Raw genomic sequence first — 16,284 nt, 5'->3', positions numbered from 1 at the left:
CCCCACAATACTTAAACATGCCATGGTGCACTGGCCCAGACTGGGTAAAGTATACAAAAAGCAATGGATTAAATACTTCAATTAAGCTCACCTCCTGGCAAATACTCAAGGCCATAGCCTAATCCACTGTTACTCTGCACACCATGACACCTCAATTTGGAAACTGTATAAGCAAATCTGTATTTAACTCTTTCCCATCGGGAACATTCCAGCTCCAACTACCAAGCCAGGTCCTCCCTGAATTGTAACACAAGCAATTTTCATTTACATGTTCTGCCCCGTCCCAAAAATACTACAAGTGGCACAGCTCAGGACAGCATGTCAGTAGCCGCACCACAATAACTGTAACTTGCCAACTAAATTTATCAGAAGACTGTGCATGGTTATTTCATTTTATTTGTGATAACCATTAGGAATTATATGATTTAACATGCTAGAAGTGATGTTATATGAAAGAGTATAAACAGTAACTATAGAAGGCACAAGTTATACTTAATGTGGAGTGCCTACTGATTTCATAACACAGTGATCCGAGTTGTGCGACACAGTATTTTTGGGATTGGGCAGAACATCTAAAAGGAAGTTATAACTATAAGTTTGAAATGTCAAAGGTTTGTGTAGTTTAAGTTGTTATGTATTGTACAACGAAAAAATGCCGTCCTAACTATAACTAAGCTTTAAGATTTGTTTTTTCATTGACTTATGTTTTTTTTATTTATTTTTATTTGCTGGTTATTTATTACAAAGTACATGTATGATTGTTTTTGGTTTTATACAGTGCCTTTTTACAGCCATTATAGTGAAACATCGACAAATGGATGTCTAACAGCTCAACATTCTGGACCATGCTTCCACTGTGAAATGATTAATGCAGGCCTCTGGAAGGATATCACCTGAATGTTGCTTCAGAAATAGGGAACATTGCTAGGTTCACCTAATATAAGGGAACAGGTCTTGATGGATAAAATCACCCCAGCACACACCCACCTACCTAAGGCAGAGGGCAGCTAACAGGGAAATAACATAACTTTACACCCAGAGGAGACTTTGGTTGTGAGTAGAGACAATTTAATAAAGCGAGTACCAACATTTTTAAGGGGGTACAGGGCATCCAAGAGCTCTACACTGAAAATTAAAACCAACAACCATTGAAGAAAACATCCACAGAGAACTGTGACTGAATCTAAAAAAACAGACTTGCGGAAATGGATTGCTGGGGGAAAAAGTATTGTATTATAATGGTACAAATTAAAGATAAAAACAAAATGTAAAATGGGACCATGTGGATGTATGTGTAAAACAGACTCCAGCGGGTGCAAAGGCAATATGTAATATGACCTATGAACAAGCTAGCTAACATTGCCTATCATGTGTATCACTATTTTCACTGTAGCTTGTAATTATATTCCAAGTATCAACTTTTTGAACTGCAAATTCCTACCATGTATTATGTGCCTAAGCATGAGCTCAAACTAACCTATTCTTAGTTTTCCAGATACTGCAAAGGTCACCAGGTCAACTGTCAGCTCTGTATGGTCAGACCTCTCAGAAATCAGCACTCCTAATTCCCAACCTACAAAAAATCCACCAAGAACACAGAGGATCATGTACTTCTGACTGCAAAAGCAGCAACGCTTTGCTGGACACTTAAGGACAAAATTGATACAATCATGGAATTAGTAGATAACGTTTGTGGGTTTACTGCCTTTCCTAACAGAGTTGCTGTTGATGCTGATGAACAAGCATACATTTATTAGGAGACTGGGGAGTGCTAAGGGGTTGAACTTAACATGAATATAAAGCTGTTTCTGCACAGATGGGAAGAGAGTATTATCATGGCTCGAGAGCATTAACATTTGCTCTTTAGCTAGTGGACCTCACATTAAACATGTTCTGGATTCTTAAAACTTTTCAAAGTGTCTATTTTCATTTTAGAAGTTGCATCTGCGTGCTGCACAGTATTGAGGCATTGATTTATAGTCCACTGGGACCATTTGCAAAAGCTGAATCCTATTCTCATCAACCTGCAGGATTAAGATTTTGAGCATATTCAGACGAAGTCTTTGAAAGACCAGGACTGATAGAAGGCAGGAGGGCAGAGTGGCTGGGCAGAACACACTAACTGCAGATGGGCAAAAATGTAATGGGGAAAAAAACCAAAACAAACAGTTAAGATCCTGTGTCATTACCCTGGACACAGCAACCATTTGAATGATGGAAACACCTTTTTCAGGAAGTTCTACTTGGAAACAAGTTTAGAGTAATGATCAAAATATGATCTGTGCTCTAATTAATGCACATGGTGTCTGCCATGACACATGCCTGTCATGCTGCTGCTGGTTAAGGCAGCAATACTCTTAGCCAGTACTACAGCATGAAGGAAGGGTTCCTCCCTTGTTCCTGCATTTTAATGGGGGAGTCATTATGGGTGATGGAGCACCCCTCAGGACCCAATGGACTGCTACAAGCACTCTACTCTGCCACAACACACAGCTTGTGCCACATCAAATGCTATACTCGAGGCAACCGTAAGCATGTGGGCAAAGCCTCTTTTTCAGTAGGGCTTCTTAATGCTCTTTTTTGGGTGATCACATAGTGTTTAGCAACAGCTATGAAGTAAAGGCAGACTTAAACAAGCATTGGCAAAACCAATAGGCCTTGCCTATGTGAGATTTATTGGTTTGATAAATGTTTTTAGCTATGTTGCAAATGGCTGGAAGTAATGTAAAAAAAAGCTGCATGACACAGCCAGCCTTGTCTGCATTATACTCCTTTTTTTATATTCAGTTATGCTGCACTGAAGCCAAAACTACTGTATAATATAGCTAAAAACATTGACAAGGCCAATAGATCTCGCATAGGAAAGACCTACTGGCTTTGCCAATGCTTGGTATGGAATGCCACATGGTAAGTTATAATTATTTATATTGTGTTTACTACGGCTGAAGTGCTAATTTTAGAGAATGGAGAATGCCCTTGCCAAGGGGTTACGGTGTCCAGATTCAGAAGCATTTTTAGACCATACAAAAACAGTGAACATGTGTCATATAATGTGCAGAATGTAACACAAGCTGTAGGTAGACAGAAAAGTGCGATAGGTTACAGCTTTTATTACAGTGATTCTTTAAGCTATGTGTTACTTTGGGTGCAATGGTTACAAAAGAAACAAAAAAAGCACTCCTGACTGCTTGTTTAGTAGTAAAATAAAGCATTAATTGGTGTTCAGTGGGTTTTCTAGAGCTTTTGGCCCCTCTGCCACTAGACCGGCTGCACCATTCACATTGTGCCCCCCCCCTCACCACTAGCACCCCCCCCCAGTGCCTTTGAGATAGCAGCGCTAGTGACTGTTTGTTTAGTGGTAACATATAGAAATAAATCGGTGTTCAGTGGGTTTCCTGGAGCTTTTGTCCCCTGTGCCACTGCACCTGTAGCACCATCCAGATCATGGCCCTAGTGCCTGCAAGGTAACTGCGCCTGGGACTGCTTGGTCAGTGGCAAGAATCAGTGTTTTTTCTAGAGCTTTTGGCTCCTGTGCCACAACACCTGCTGCACCATCCAAATCATGCGCTTGGGCCTGCTTATAACATACAGCAGTAATTGGTGCGCTAGGTATTCTAGAGTTTTTAACCCCGGTGTCACTGCTCTATCCAAATCATGGCCCTAGCGCCTGAAAGATAACTGCGCTTGTGACCACTTGCCTACTGGTAACATATAGCAGTAATCGGTGCTCGGTGGGTTTCCAAAAGCTTTTGGCCCCTGTGCCACTGCAACTGCTGCATCATCCAAATCATGGCCCTCGTGCTTGCAAGGTAACATGAGGAAATAATTTATAGCCAGAAATGTATGTTTCCCAAAAAAGGCAGTGTTGCAGACGGAACACTTAATTATTTTGTAGGTAAACAAAAGCTTTTATAATAAATGCCTTAAAACGTATCCAACTTTCCCAAATAAGTTGCCACATATGTCATAAATAAAGGATATGCTTTATACATTAAAGTGAAAACTAAGCACTGTTAAATTTTGTTACAATGTGGCTGGCTCTTCTCTGTGAAAAGATCTTATCATGTGCTTGATAGTGAATGGGCCATAAACAGTGCAAATTGCCCAAGATCACCATATGTTAGGCTGACGTGGAGAGTAAAATGCTGTTTTGTACTTTGATCCTAAAAAGGCAGTTTCACAAACTAAATGGACTCAAAGAAGAATTATTTTGCAAAAAATGTGGAAATGTTTTGTGTAGATGAAGAAAAGATACCTTTTGAGATGGCCATGTCTAAAATAGCATTTAAAAAATAAAAAAAAAGCACAATCAGGCTCCATGGAGAAAGGTTGAATTCCTCTTCCCTGCAAACGCTGTCCCTCTGAAGTCAGCAGAAAGCAAAACAAAATAACCAGGTTCCCAGGAAAACACAGCTTGACATTTGACCTCGGTCTCGGAATGCCCAGAAAACATGACAGATAAAAACAAGTTATAAAGTCCTGTTGGCAGAAAAGGAGTTTGTGGAAATATTCAGTGAACACGGATTACTCTTCGGGCGGAACGGAATGAACCTTGACAGCCTAAAGCAAATAAACCAAGCAAAAAGGAAGCAAGAAAACATAAGTTACAAACCACAAAGCCAAAGGCAAGCGATGGGCAGATTGCATCCCTAGGTCAACTTTCTAAAAGTCCCCAAGATTCCTTAAGCATGCCTAGACAGCTGCACTCTCTGGAGGCTGCAACTTTAAAAAAAATATAAAAAAAATCTTTATTTTTAAAGTCTCTACAGGTCTTTAGATTTTCAAACATGTTAAGGAAATGCACCCAGATATCCCTCGTTCAGTAAGCGGCATGCCCTTCTAGACTCATGTACTCTGGCCTAATGCACAAAACATAGATAATAATGGAAGACAGAACCTTCCAATAATTGAGCGAAACCCTTGTGGAATTACAAATTAAACTACAGACTCAGACCCTAGCTTCATTTTTAAGCAGGGGGTCGACATTTACTGAGGGTTTGCACACGAGAGACACACCATGATCAGAGAGAATATTATTAGAAATTAGGTCATCAACTGAAATTGCAAGAATTTTTTAGTTTATCCAAACTACCTATTAACATGTGGCAACATCCCTGTTTGCTGGGGTTCTTGGGACTAAAAGTCATCACATTATAAAATGGATCAACCTGCACGACAAAATAGGAAATGTGACATTCAAGGGGCTGTGTCTCTGAGCCCAATAAAAGATACCTGGACACTCGATTAGTGTCTTATTACATAGAAGCAGCCAGCGGACTTAATTTGTGACCTCAATGCTTGTTACCGTAAGAGGTATTTTACCGATCTGTTTCAGTTTTCTCATTCATCAGAGAGGCATGCAGAATATAAAACAAGCATGAATGATGAATCTGTTTGACAACTCTCTGATTTTACTTTAAAAGAGTGAAGTGTCAGGTCAAACTGTGCATAATAGGACAAGCGCCAGATGATCTAGGTTTAATGTGCAAAAGCATGCTGTGTTAGCACATTAGAGAAAGGCAAGAGGAAGAGAACCCTCAAGAACGGATAGAGGGGGCTTTAAAAGTAAGGTATTTCACCATGCAGTTTAAAACAAGCACTGGACTGCAGGTGAAAGGTTACACCCAAACAATCAATAGCATTAGGTGAGAGATTAATAATCTAGTGGGATGAACAAGACGTTATTAACTAAGTCTCAAGTCAGTGGCTGAAAAAGGCTGATTGAAGAAGGCCAAAGTTGGAAGTGATCAAAAGCGTAGACTGTGCATTGTTGCTAGTAACAGGTGTGTTTAATAACTGTGCTGTCAAAGTCCAGATGTAAAGAGGAACTGGTTGACACCAATAAAAGCACAAACAGAAAGAAGAGTATCTGCCAACAGTTTATTCTCAAAGGGAAGGCTAAAAGACACTTTATCCTCTACTGCCCCACTCATGAAGACTTTTGGTACCCTCAACTCTACCCATTCTGTGGGAGTAAGTGAAGTAAAAACCGTACCACAAACTAGGAAACCAAACAAAAATAGTGGAGGGGGTGGAAAAACATGCCACAGCCCACCAGAGAAAGAAACCGTACATAAAGCATTGACTTTGACAGTGTGACAATTGTAATAGCCGTCACTGGAGAAACTTAATATTCTTTGCATCATGAGTATTAGTTTCGGGAATACTTGACTTGCTTGAGAAGGCAATAAAGTACTCTCTATATTCCATCATACGTTTATCCCACTCTAGCTGTAGCAGTGTTGCGACTGTCCGTTACAGCAGTTTAAGTGGGGGCTCCTTGAAGTCTCATGAGCTGGTCAACTCAGTCCCACCAAAACAATTATGATTGGCCTCTCCAGTCTGCGGGATTGCTGCAAATGCTCATAAATAGCAATGTCAAGGACTTTTATTACAGAGACCGTGGTTCTTGGGCAGACATGTACAGTAATGAAATGACGAAACAAGCAAAAACAGAGTAAGATTGATGAAAATGGAAACAGAGAAAGACAAACATGTAAAAGCAAGGACTGGGAGACAAATAATGCATGGGGAAAGAAAGGGACGAAAAAGGAAGAAAAGAAAGGAAAGATGGAAAAATGGTGAAAGGTAGGATGAAGTTTGAAAGGAAGGGTGAATGAATAGATTGCAGGATGACAGGATCAATAGATGCCTGGGTAATGGGATGGATCCAAGGGTGAGAGGAAGAATAAAGGAAAAGTTCAAAGAATAGCCTGAAGAATTAAAGGAACAATAAGTGAAAGTAAGAACGAATGGAAAGGTTAAGAGGTGGAGGTGTGAAGTGTGAATGGATGGCACACTAAGATGGATTATTCCTGGCTATACTGGGTGAAAGGATGGACATACATATAAAAAGGGTAAAGTATTGATCAGCAGCGGCCTGTCCATTTGGGTGGACGGGCCACCCCCCCACACCATTTGCCCCTCAAGAAGAGTGTGTCAGGCTGAGCAAAGGTTAGCCCGACAGACACTTCATTTTCAGGTCAGGCAGCCAGGAGTGAGAAATGCACAATTTGCTCAGGCTCCCGGCTGCCTGAGCTGAACTTTGCTGGGCTGAAGAGGTAACAACTCCTATGGGCGTTGCCTCCTCAGCTCAGCAAAGGTGCCTCAAGGTCCTCCCCCTTGACAAGGGTAAGCCTCACCCATTGACTCCGACCTGGGCGCTTCAGGTTTAAGCCCTGAAGCACCCATGCGGAGTGTCAATCAGTGACACCTAGTCACAGAGTTGGGTGGGGGCAGAAGTCTCGCTGACCTCATCCCACTCTTTGATGAAGTTGGGACTGCTGCCTTCCCTCACAGTCCCAACCCTCCTGGGACCTCTGAGGCAGAGCTGAAGGAAAGTGTGTGTGTTTTTTAAAATGAATGTTTGGTGTGGGTGTGTATGTTTGCAGTATTTGATAATGTGTGCTGTAAATGGGTATGTGTGTGAGTGTGAATGAGTGTGCATGTGTGTCCCCTCCCCCCCTTTTCCTAAATTTACCAGCCACCACTGGTATTGATGACTGCATAGTTGGAAAAGTGAGTTGACAGAAAGGTGAGGGGAAGAGCAGATGGATGGATGAAACGGTTGAGGAGTGATAGTATTGACTGATAGATATTTGGAAGGTGGAAGAATGTGAACAGAACTAGTCTAAGAAGGTTCAGGTTTGCTGGTGTTGCATGCTCGGAGTGACTCAAAGTATGGTTCAAATTGATAATATTTAAAACTTCTGGCTACTCCCTTGCCTAGCTGTCATTACGTTTCTCATATGATCATGCATGCTTTATGTCCTACATGCAGGTGCATGATCTAGTCCCTCCCAGGGCACCAGTGCATACACTTTCTGGATAACTGAGGAAGTTACCATTCCTCTTCAATGTCCATGGGAATCTTGTCCCTCAAAATTCCAATTTCCAAACCTATTCTTTGTCCGAATCCAATGCATGTGTCCTACCTCACTGGATGCCTCTCCATGCCTTTGATGATCAACTGTGATGTACGTTTAGGTCCCAACCCATATTTGAATTGTTCCCGTTGCGCTCCCTCCTCCAACCCTCCCTGATTCCATGCAGTCTCTCTGCAGTGAAGTAACTCTCCACAGTGTCTCCTGGTATCTCCTTGTTGCTTTACTTCTTACCAGTGTCTACACGGGCTCTTTCCTCCTCAACGCCCTTTCCCTGCCTGTTACAGTACACGTTCAGTTTCTCCTTGGTGGACTGCCCTCCATTGTGGCCATATACACTAAGTCCCTCCTCGAGTCGCTGCTCTCCCGTGAGTACTGCAAGCTCAGTCTCTCAAAGATGCTCCATCACTCCCCAGGTCTATACGTATCCCATGCATGCCTGTCCAAGGCCAGCTCTCACCTTGCAGGGCGATAGGGATTGCTTCTACCTGGATCTTGGTGGGCTGCTTCCATCCCAGCTGCTCACATGCCTCACACAAGACGTCAGTCACCCCCTGAGGGACCAAAATAAATAAATGATTAGAAATGCATGAAGAAAAAGATTATTTCAACATCTACATGTACAGAATAGTGTCCCTCTTTGGCCTGTCATTTTACCCTGTATTCCATCCTACAACCTGTTTACTCTGAATACACAGCTCTCATTTTATAACCCCTCGTGTACAAGCTATCAGTCTTACATGCACCAAGTCCGGTCTGTTCATTAAGCCAGCACCCCTTCTCTCATCACAGTTTTAGCAACATTGCCAAGACTCCAAACCCATCCTTTAGACTCTAACATACAATCAGCCACTCATTATTGTACCCCTGCCAACAGCATCCAGTCTCCCAAAGACGTACGTAAGTGTTTCCCACTGTCCTACCCATTCATATATCCCAGGACCCCCTTGTCCCAAACAGTCATGTATTTGATACAGCAAGTGTGTTTTCAGTAGAAGGTCTCGGGTGTCTGACCAGCAGGAAGGAAGGTAGCATGAAAGACAGACTAGGGAAGAAGCATTTATATATCGTTGGAGGAATGCATGTATGCCCCATGGTGCTGCCCTAGACAAGCAAACATCGAGCTGTCATTCCCGGGAAGGGGACAGTGCACCGTGCACCACAGAGGGCTCTAAGGCAAGAGGGCAAAAGTGGGAAAACGTTGAGCTCCTTGAGGTCAACAAGGTTATTGGGATGAGTTTCCATCATCCTTTATAAGGATGACATCAATTTGCCAGTCGAAAACCGGCATAAAGAACAACAAGCACCTCCGATACAAAGAAGCCTTGCCCCATGCAGATGGGCGTGAACAACCTGAATTGTAAATGCTCAAGTCACAAGGTCGGGTTAGTCCAACCCAAAGTCAAGAAGGCACTTTACCATCAGTACTTACAGGTGGTCTACAGTAGTGTCAAGAAGTGTTTCTCTGGTACTATACTCTTAGAAAATAAAAAAAATCTCCTCAGTTTTTGTTGAAGCCAAACACAATTACCTGCCTAACAGAGAGCCATGATCCAACTAAAACAACGGCAGGGAATGTGTACAAAATAAAATATGGGGAATACACCTGCTTGCTTCAGATACTTCAAAGACATATGCCCTCATTATGAATCTGGCAGTCACATGACCGCCAGATTCGTGGTGGCGATCCCACCGCCAACAGACTGCCACATTATGACCGGGGCGGAGCCACCATGGTTGGAACACTGACGCCGGCAGCCTGGCTGTCCCAGTGGTTTTCATCCTCCAGGGCAGCAGCTCCGCCCTGGAGATTACGAGTCACCATACCACAAGTCTTTCCATGTCGGTTTGCACTGCCATGGAAAGGCTGGCAGAATTGGCATATCCGGGGGGCCCCTGCACTGCCCATGCACTTGGCATAGGCAGTGCAGGGGCCCCCATGCACAACCCTGTCGCACATTCCACTGCCTTACGGGCAGTGGAATGCGCGACAGGTGCTGCTGCACCACCGTAACATTGACGCCAGCTCAGTTAGGAGCTGGTGTCAATGTTGAGGCCCTATTCACTGCAGGGTTTGTGGGCGGAAACACTGTTTCCACCCACTGGCCCTGCGGTTAACTCCTAATAGGAACGGCAGGGTTCAGGCTGCACAGGCGGTCTGAAGGCGGGATGAGTTTTGAGGGTCACAATTGACTTAATTCAATATCCAAGACTAAAAATTAACTCACTACAGGCCGAGATAGAATAAAACCTTGAAAGTGATAAACTTCTGGTATACCTCAATCAGAAGCAGGAGAAAGATAACGCAATAGGGAGCTTTCAAACATGAACATATATTTCCAAGAGGGGTGACCCAAGTAGTTTTTGGGGGCCCTCAAACCCAATCATATTCAGCATCTGTATGAACGCTTGGAAACACAGCAATGAATTGAATAAGTGAGACCATAAATAGCTCCAAAGCAGATAACTTGTCAAGCTAGCGCCAGAGGTCTCCAGCATAGCACACGCCTTTCTCGAACACTGGAGACTCTGAGGTCAACTGAAACAAATCATTGCCTGTTACTGGGAAAATAAAAACTTTAAAAAGCAAATTCAAATTGTTTCTTAATGGGATGGTGCATTAGTGCAACAAATTGAAGACTTTGATCCTATGGAGCACAAAATAAGTTCACCCAAACTTTTAAACTAACAACAGTATAAAAAAGCCTACCACATACACTTTGCCCACTGACAAAAATAGTATATTTTAATCCAGCTGCTAACAACAACAGTGAAAGTCTTTGGTAGAGCAACCGCCGCCCCCCAAGTCTTACCTCATGCAGGCATACCTCTGGACACCAGCATTGATCATGAAGTACATTAAAAGGAAAAAAAAGAAAAGAACACAGAAATCCTGAATCTTCAGACCTATGGACTAGAAGAATGTGTTATGTTAATATGAACACTTACTTACTGGGCACTATATATACATATATTATTGGCTACTTTAAAGAGAGGGGCATGAACCTGAAGTTATACAAGGCTTGAAGGTGCCTAATAATACGCTCTCTAGAAAGATCTGTTTACAAAGACCTCCTAAATCTAGAACTACCACCTCTGTGTTAATGCAAAAAGGACAGCATTGACAAGCCACTCTACGATCTCCACCTTGCATGTTCATATTTTTTAAAGCCAAATCAGGGATCGAAAGAAAGCCTTGATTTATCCACCTCTAGGATTTGAAGGAGGCCTCTCAGACCAGTGCCAAGGATATTTGAACATGGGTAAAAAACACAAGAGAATGAACTACTGTCAGAGAAGGGGTAACAAGGGACCAGAGGCACCTAAATAACTGAGTCAAGAGATAAAAAAAACTTCAGCTCAGATATTTGAGGACAAGGGTCAACCAACTAAAATGTAGAGATATTAGTTAAGTGGCCAGAAAACAATCAGTAGTCACTCACCAAAGGCCAGAAGAAACCTCAGGGTCAATTCATCTAAAGAGCTAGGGGAGGAGAACGGGACACCCTTTACCACAAGATGCTATGGGGACTCAATTCAGGACCCAGAAAAAAAAACAAAAATAAAACATGCAACTGGGGGAGCAAGAAGGAAGAGCCAAAGAGACCAGGATCATGTCACCAAGCCAGACCAGTCTAGAAAGGGCAGGACCAATCGGTTTAGGGCCCCAGATGATATGCTAGGGAGCCCCAGTTTAGGACCATAGAAGATATCAGGTTAGCCTAAACTCAGAAGCCCTTAAGGGCCCATGGAAACCCTCTCAGGAGCCCAGAAAAGGATTTCATAATGACACACAGAAGATAAACGCAACACCAGATAAGAGGGCAGAGAAACGGAACACCTGATAAGAGGGCAGAAAAAGGCTAAGGACATTCTGCTCAAGAGCCCATTATGGACACCGAGACCAGGAACTGAAAAAAAGACTACAAAGACAAAACTCTAGAGTCTACAAGAGGGACAAATAGATCAGAAAGAGCTTACAGATACCATGTGTGGAAGACACCGAAGAGACACTGAATCCCGGCTCAAAGTACCAGCACTCACAATCATCACACATAACATAAGGGTCCCAATAACATACATATTTTCTGCTGGAGCATACTGCAACACTTCTTCCAAGCCATGCTTCAGCTCTGCATTTCCCTACACGTCTTACGTAGAGAAATGGAGCAAAGAAAGCTGGGGTAGGTAAGGAATCACCAGATGCTTAGCGTGATGGATCTGTGCTGGGAAAAGCAACTTTATTGATTATGGTGGGGCACTGTTGAGATAATCTTGTATGTCACAATAGGATACCAGCACCTGAAGGTTGGGATGTTAGAGACCAGAGTTAGAGAAAGGGTTATAATCACAGACGTGTCTGCTGATCAAACGTGATGCCACAATGCCTTGTGTTATGGTTCCTGGAACCAGAAAACGTAGGCCCTTTATTACGAGTGACCGTAAACCAACCTGGGTGACAACTTCAGATCATATTTCACCACTTTCAATTCTAAGTATTGTCCACAAATCCTGGAGCTGCAAACTCTGGGCCTGATATTTTGGGTCCTTGAGAAACCAGGCTGAATTCACAGGGTCAGGTGCACACCAGTGAAGAAAAGTAGCAGCAGAAGGAAGGAAAGCAGCCCTTGCCCCACCAGACCCCTGCTGCATCATGGGGGCATCATACAATGATTCCATCTGCAAGCAGGCCCCAGAATACAGCGCTCCCGCCCCCCCCCCCCCCCAAAGGAGGCCCCAGACCTCCACCCTTTCCATGTGATAACAAATGACAACAACCCCCACCCCGTCCCACCACTTCCCACCCACCACCGCATACACCTTTGGCACACTGCGGGAAACTGGCACTTGGCTGTGGTACCCCCAAACTTTTTGCCTGGCTTCTGGATACAACTTGGACTGGACTGCTCTGCACTGGGATCCTGCTAACCAGGTTCCCAGTGCCAGTGTTCTTTCCCTAAAAATTGCAAAGGTAATTGGATACAGCTTTAGCTACCGCTATAAGTCCTTAGTAAAGGGTACTTGTGTACCCAGGGCATGGGATACTAAATTTAGGCCTCCGAGGGCAGCAGCACTGATTGTGCCACCCTCCAGGGCCATGCATCCAGATACACCCAGCACTGCCATTGCAGGCTGAGTGTCCTGAGGCAAACCTAAAACACAAACTCAACATGGTACACTGCCTGTGTGCTCTGACCACCATACACTAAGGATACAACACCCCTCTGGCAGGCCTTCAAGCCCTAAGGCAGGGTGCACCATATTATTTGTGAGGGCATAGCTGCATGACCAATATGCCCCCACTGTGTCCTTGCCAAACATGGGGCATAGCGAGTCAGCAGAGCAACCATTTCAATACATGTGCTGGACACTGGTAAACATGAGTTGCCCAGGTACATGATGGCCACTCTGAACCCTGGGTTATTTGGTATCAAACAATTCAGAATTATAAATCCAAACTGGTACCAGCATTGCATGTATCCCTAAATGTACCCAAGGGTCACCTTAGAGGTGCCCCCTGCAAAAAGCTAACTATCCTGGCATGGTTGGTGACTGGTCCTATCCAGCCTGCCACCTCCAGACACCCCATCTACAAATCTTGGGGGAAAGATCCCTCTCTCTGGTTGATAGGACAATGCCTTTCCTGGGTGGAGGTGCTAACATACCCTCCCATGGGAATTTGCACTGCCCTGGCAGCGAACTTCAAGGGGCCTACCGCCTTTGAAACTCAACCCCAGGCCTGCTGCTAGCAGCAGATGGTCACCCCCTTTGCAAATCCCCACTTTAGGCGGGAAACTACACAAGGGGGGGGGGGGGGGGGAAGAGGGTGTGGCCTCACCTAGCATGCACCAACCCTAAGGTGTTACCTGCGGGGTGGGAACTCCATTTTATTCTCCTCCATCTTTGGTGGAGGGAAATAGACAATCAGGGATAGAGAAGTGACCCTTCCCAAAGGAAGTGGTCACTATAGTGGGTGTAGCTATCCCCAGGTAGGTGCCCCATTGGACACTACCAGGTTCCCATTAAAACGCCCATTAAATTCAGTATTTAGTGGGCATCCCTATACCAGGTGATCAAATTTGACAGACAAAAGACCAGCACAAAGAAGATACAAGGCATGATGAACTGTGGACCTGCTGCACAAAGAAAAAGGCACCAATCTCTGCCAGCTGCACCCAGGACCCAACAATCGCCGCTGAGGAGCTGCTGGACACTAGAAAAAAACTTAGAAAAAAAATACAAAAACACCCAAGAGGACCTCCAGCCTTTGAAAATCGACCAAGAGCTCCCTCCAGAGTGGAGGTACCACTTTGCAAAAAGAAGAAACTAGCAAACCAGTAAGGTTCACTTCACTGACCAGCAGCTAACTCCCAAACCGGAAGTCGCAGCTGTACACAACAACACACACTGACAACCACTAGGACATACCCTGCAAGTGTGCCACGTCTGGTGGCACTGAGCCCTCCAGGAAAACTAGCCTGACTGGGGCTCAAAAAGGACCAGAAGGAAACCCCCATACAGGGACTTCAGGAACACCATGGACCTCCCGCCAGAGTGCTCTCATTGTCCCGCAAACAACCCTTAAACCAACTTAACTCCAGCTCCAAAGCTCATCCTTGTGCACAGCTCCTGGTTCACTGATTCGCTCTGCACCCTGCCGCCCTGTGCCCTGCAACAAAGAACCTGCTGTTACCCAAAGGCCCCTCACCCCTTACGACCTGGACACTCCAAGCGGACTCCCAAGAAACCACCTCTAAACTTACCTGTGCAGTCTTTTTCCAAGTGGTCTCTCGCAGTGGCCCTGCACCAGCTCCAAAGACTTAATTGCGCTCCTGCCGGAACAGAGGCCGCCCTAACTTCTCCAGCTGGCACAGCAGGCCCACCGATGACCTCGACCAACCTGCAAAAGAACTTGGTAAACCAACTGTACGATTTTATAAGTGACTTTCCATTGATCCCTACGGTGCATAATTACGCAAAAAAACTATTTTTTTTAATCAAAATTCCATCTCTCAAAAAGTATATAACCAATTTTGATCTACTTGGCCTTGCAAAATTACATAACAATCTGAAGTATTTTTACAAATTGGTCTCAAGTTATTCCTTTGAATGTGTGAGTGGCATGATTGATACTGCGAGTACAACAAATGCTTTGCACTTCTCCAAGATTGGCCAAACTGCTCGACCAAGCTACCTTAAAAATTAGAGCATTAGGTGATATAGTTTTTACCCCTGTAAACCAACATGTGGTTGCCTGGACCCCCTGCACAGTGTGCCTAGCTTTGCACACTACATAGACGGACAGCCTCTTACACACACGAACTACTCCTTGACTCAAACCTGCCCTTTCACTGACACTTTCTGCCTGGTCTGAGCACGCAAACAAGGTCTGCTATTTTCTCCCAGTAACAGAACAAGCATTTGCAATGCAATAGGTCTTACGTTTGCTTGAATGAAAAATGTTGCCATTTAGCATCCCAATTTAAATCTGCCTTGATGTTCAATGGAATACCACTTTTATCACCCCACCATCAGAGTTGCTGACTGGCTCACACAATTCTGCATAAAAAGACACAAGACAGACACAGAGGAGAAAAACTAGAAGGGACACCCAAACATATCAAGAGTTTTCAAACAGTTATACTGTAATAAGGATGTTAAATTGGCCCGAATTATGGTCATAACTGTAATAGAGATTATGAAAACATATACAATTATAATTTAAATCTTTATCAGAAACTTCTGGCATTAGACTGTAATGCTCAAAACAGCCCCTAGAGGGCACACAACACAAATATAATTTGTAAGAAACATGGTCATGTAACTATATAGTTAGCCACTAGAGGACATATCCAGACAAAAAGAAAATGGCAATAAATAACGTGGAGTAGCCACATAGGTAGCCCATAGAGGGCATAGTGCATTACATATTTTCAGGATGAAACAGGCCTATAACAATGATATTACAAACAAGGCCCTTGAAACATAAGTTATGCCCAGCTGGAAAACAAAAGTCACAGTCATAAGAATGCTTGAAAGACACTGAATGGTGAGAGGGGTTATTATTTTGGGGTCCCCACTAACGTAGCGTGGGGACCCAGAGACGACCTAGACAGAAAGAGCTAGCCAGGCTGAATGTTTTGGTCGTGGTTCCACTGTGCAGGCTAAGTTATGGGCAAAAATGTTTTGAAAAAGAATGCTTGGAAAACATTATGAATTAAGTTTTCCAGAGTGCAGTGAATATTGTAGTATCAGCTCTCCCGCTGTGCCGCGAGACCCGCTTTCACTTTGAGGATTTCTGTTTTATGCAAAGAATTTACCAATTTCAAGTGTTTTAAGGGGCGAGCCACAAGAAATTACTCTTATTAGGTAACTGTGAACAATATGACCAGAGCTTCAA

At 43.9% G+C, this 16,284-nt stretch overlaps 1 protein-coding gene across 1 annotated transcript in view; it reads right to left on the bottom strand.

Moving 5' to 3' along the window:
- The window catches only part of DDX47 (DEAD-box helicase 47), a 117,689-nt gene that overhangs the window by 79,759 nt on the left and 21,646 nt on the right, over window positions 1-16,284 (bottom strand). The window contains exon 2 of the mRNA XM_069231119.1: window positions 8,344-8,437. Within this exon, the coding sequence (XP_069087220.1) occupies window positions 8,344-8,437 (94 nt within the window). The remainder of the gene's footprint in view (window positions 1-8,343; window positions 8,438-16,284) is intronic.

The sequence above is a fragment of the Pleurodeles waltl genome, chromosome 4_2 (assembly GCF_031143425.1).
Source record: "Pleurodeles waltl isolate 20211129_DDA chromosome 4_2, aPleWal1.hap1.20221129, whole genome shotgun sequence".
NCBI classification, from domain to species: Eukaryota; Metazoa; Chordata; class Amphibia; order Caudata; family Salamandridae; genus Pleurodeles; species Pleurodeles waltl.
This window is presented reverse-complemented; position numbering and strand designations above follow the sequence as displayed.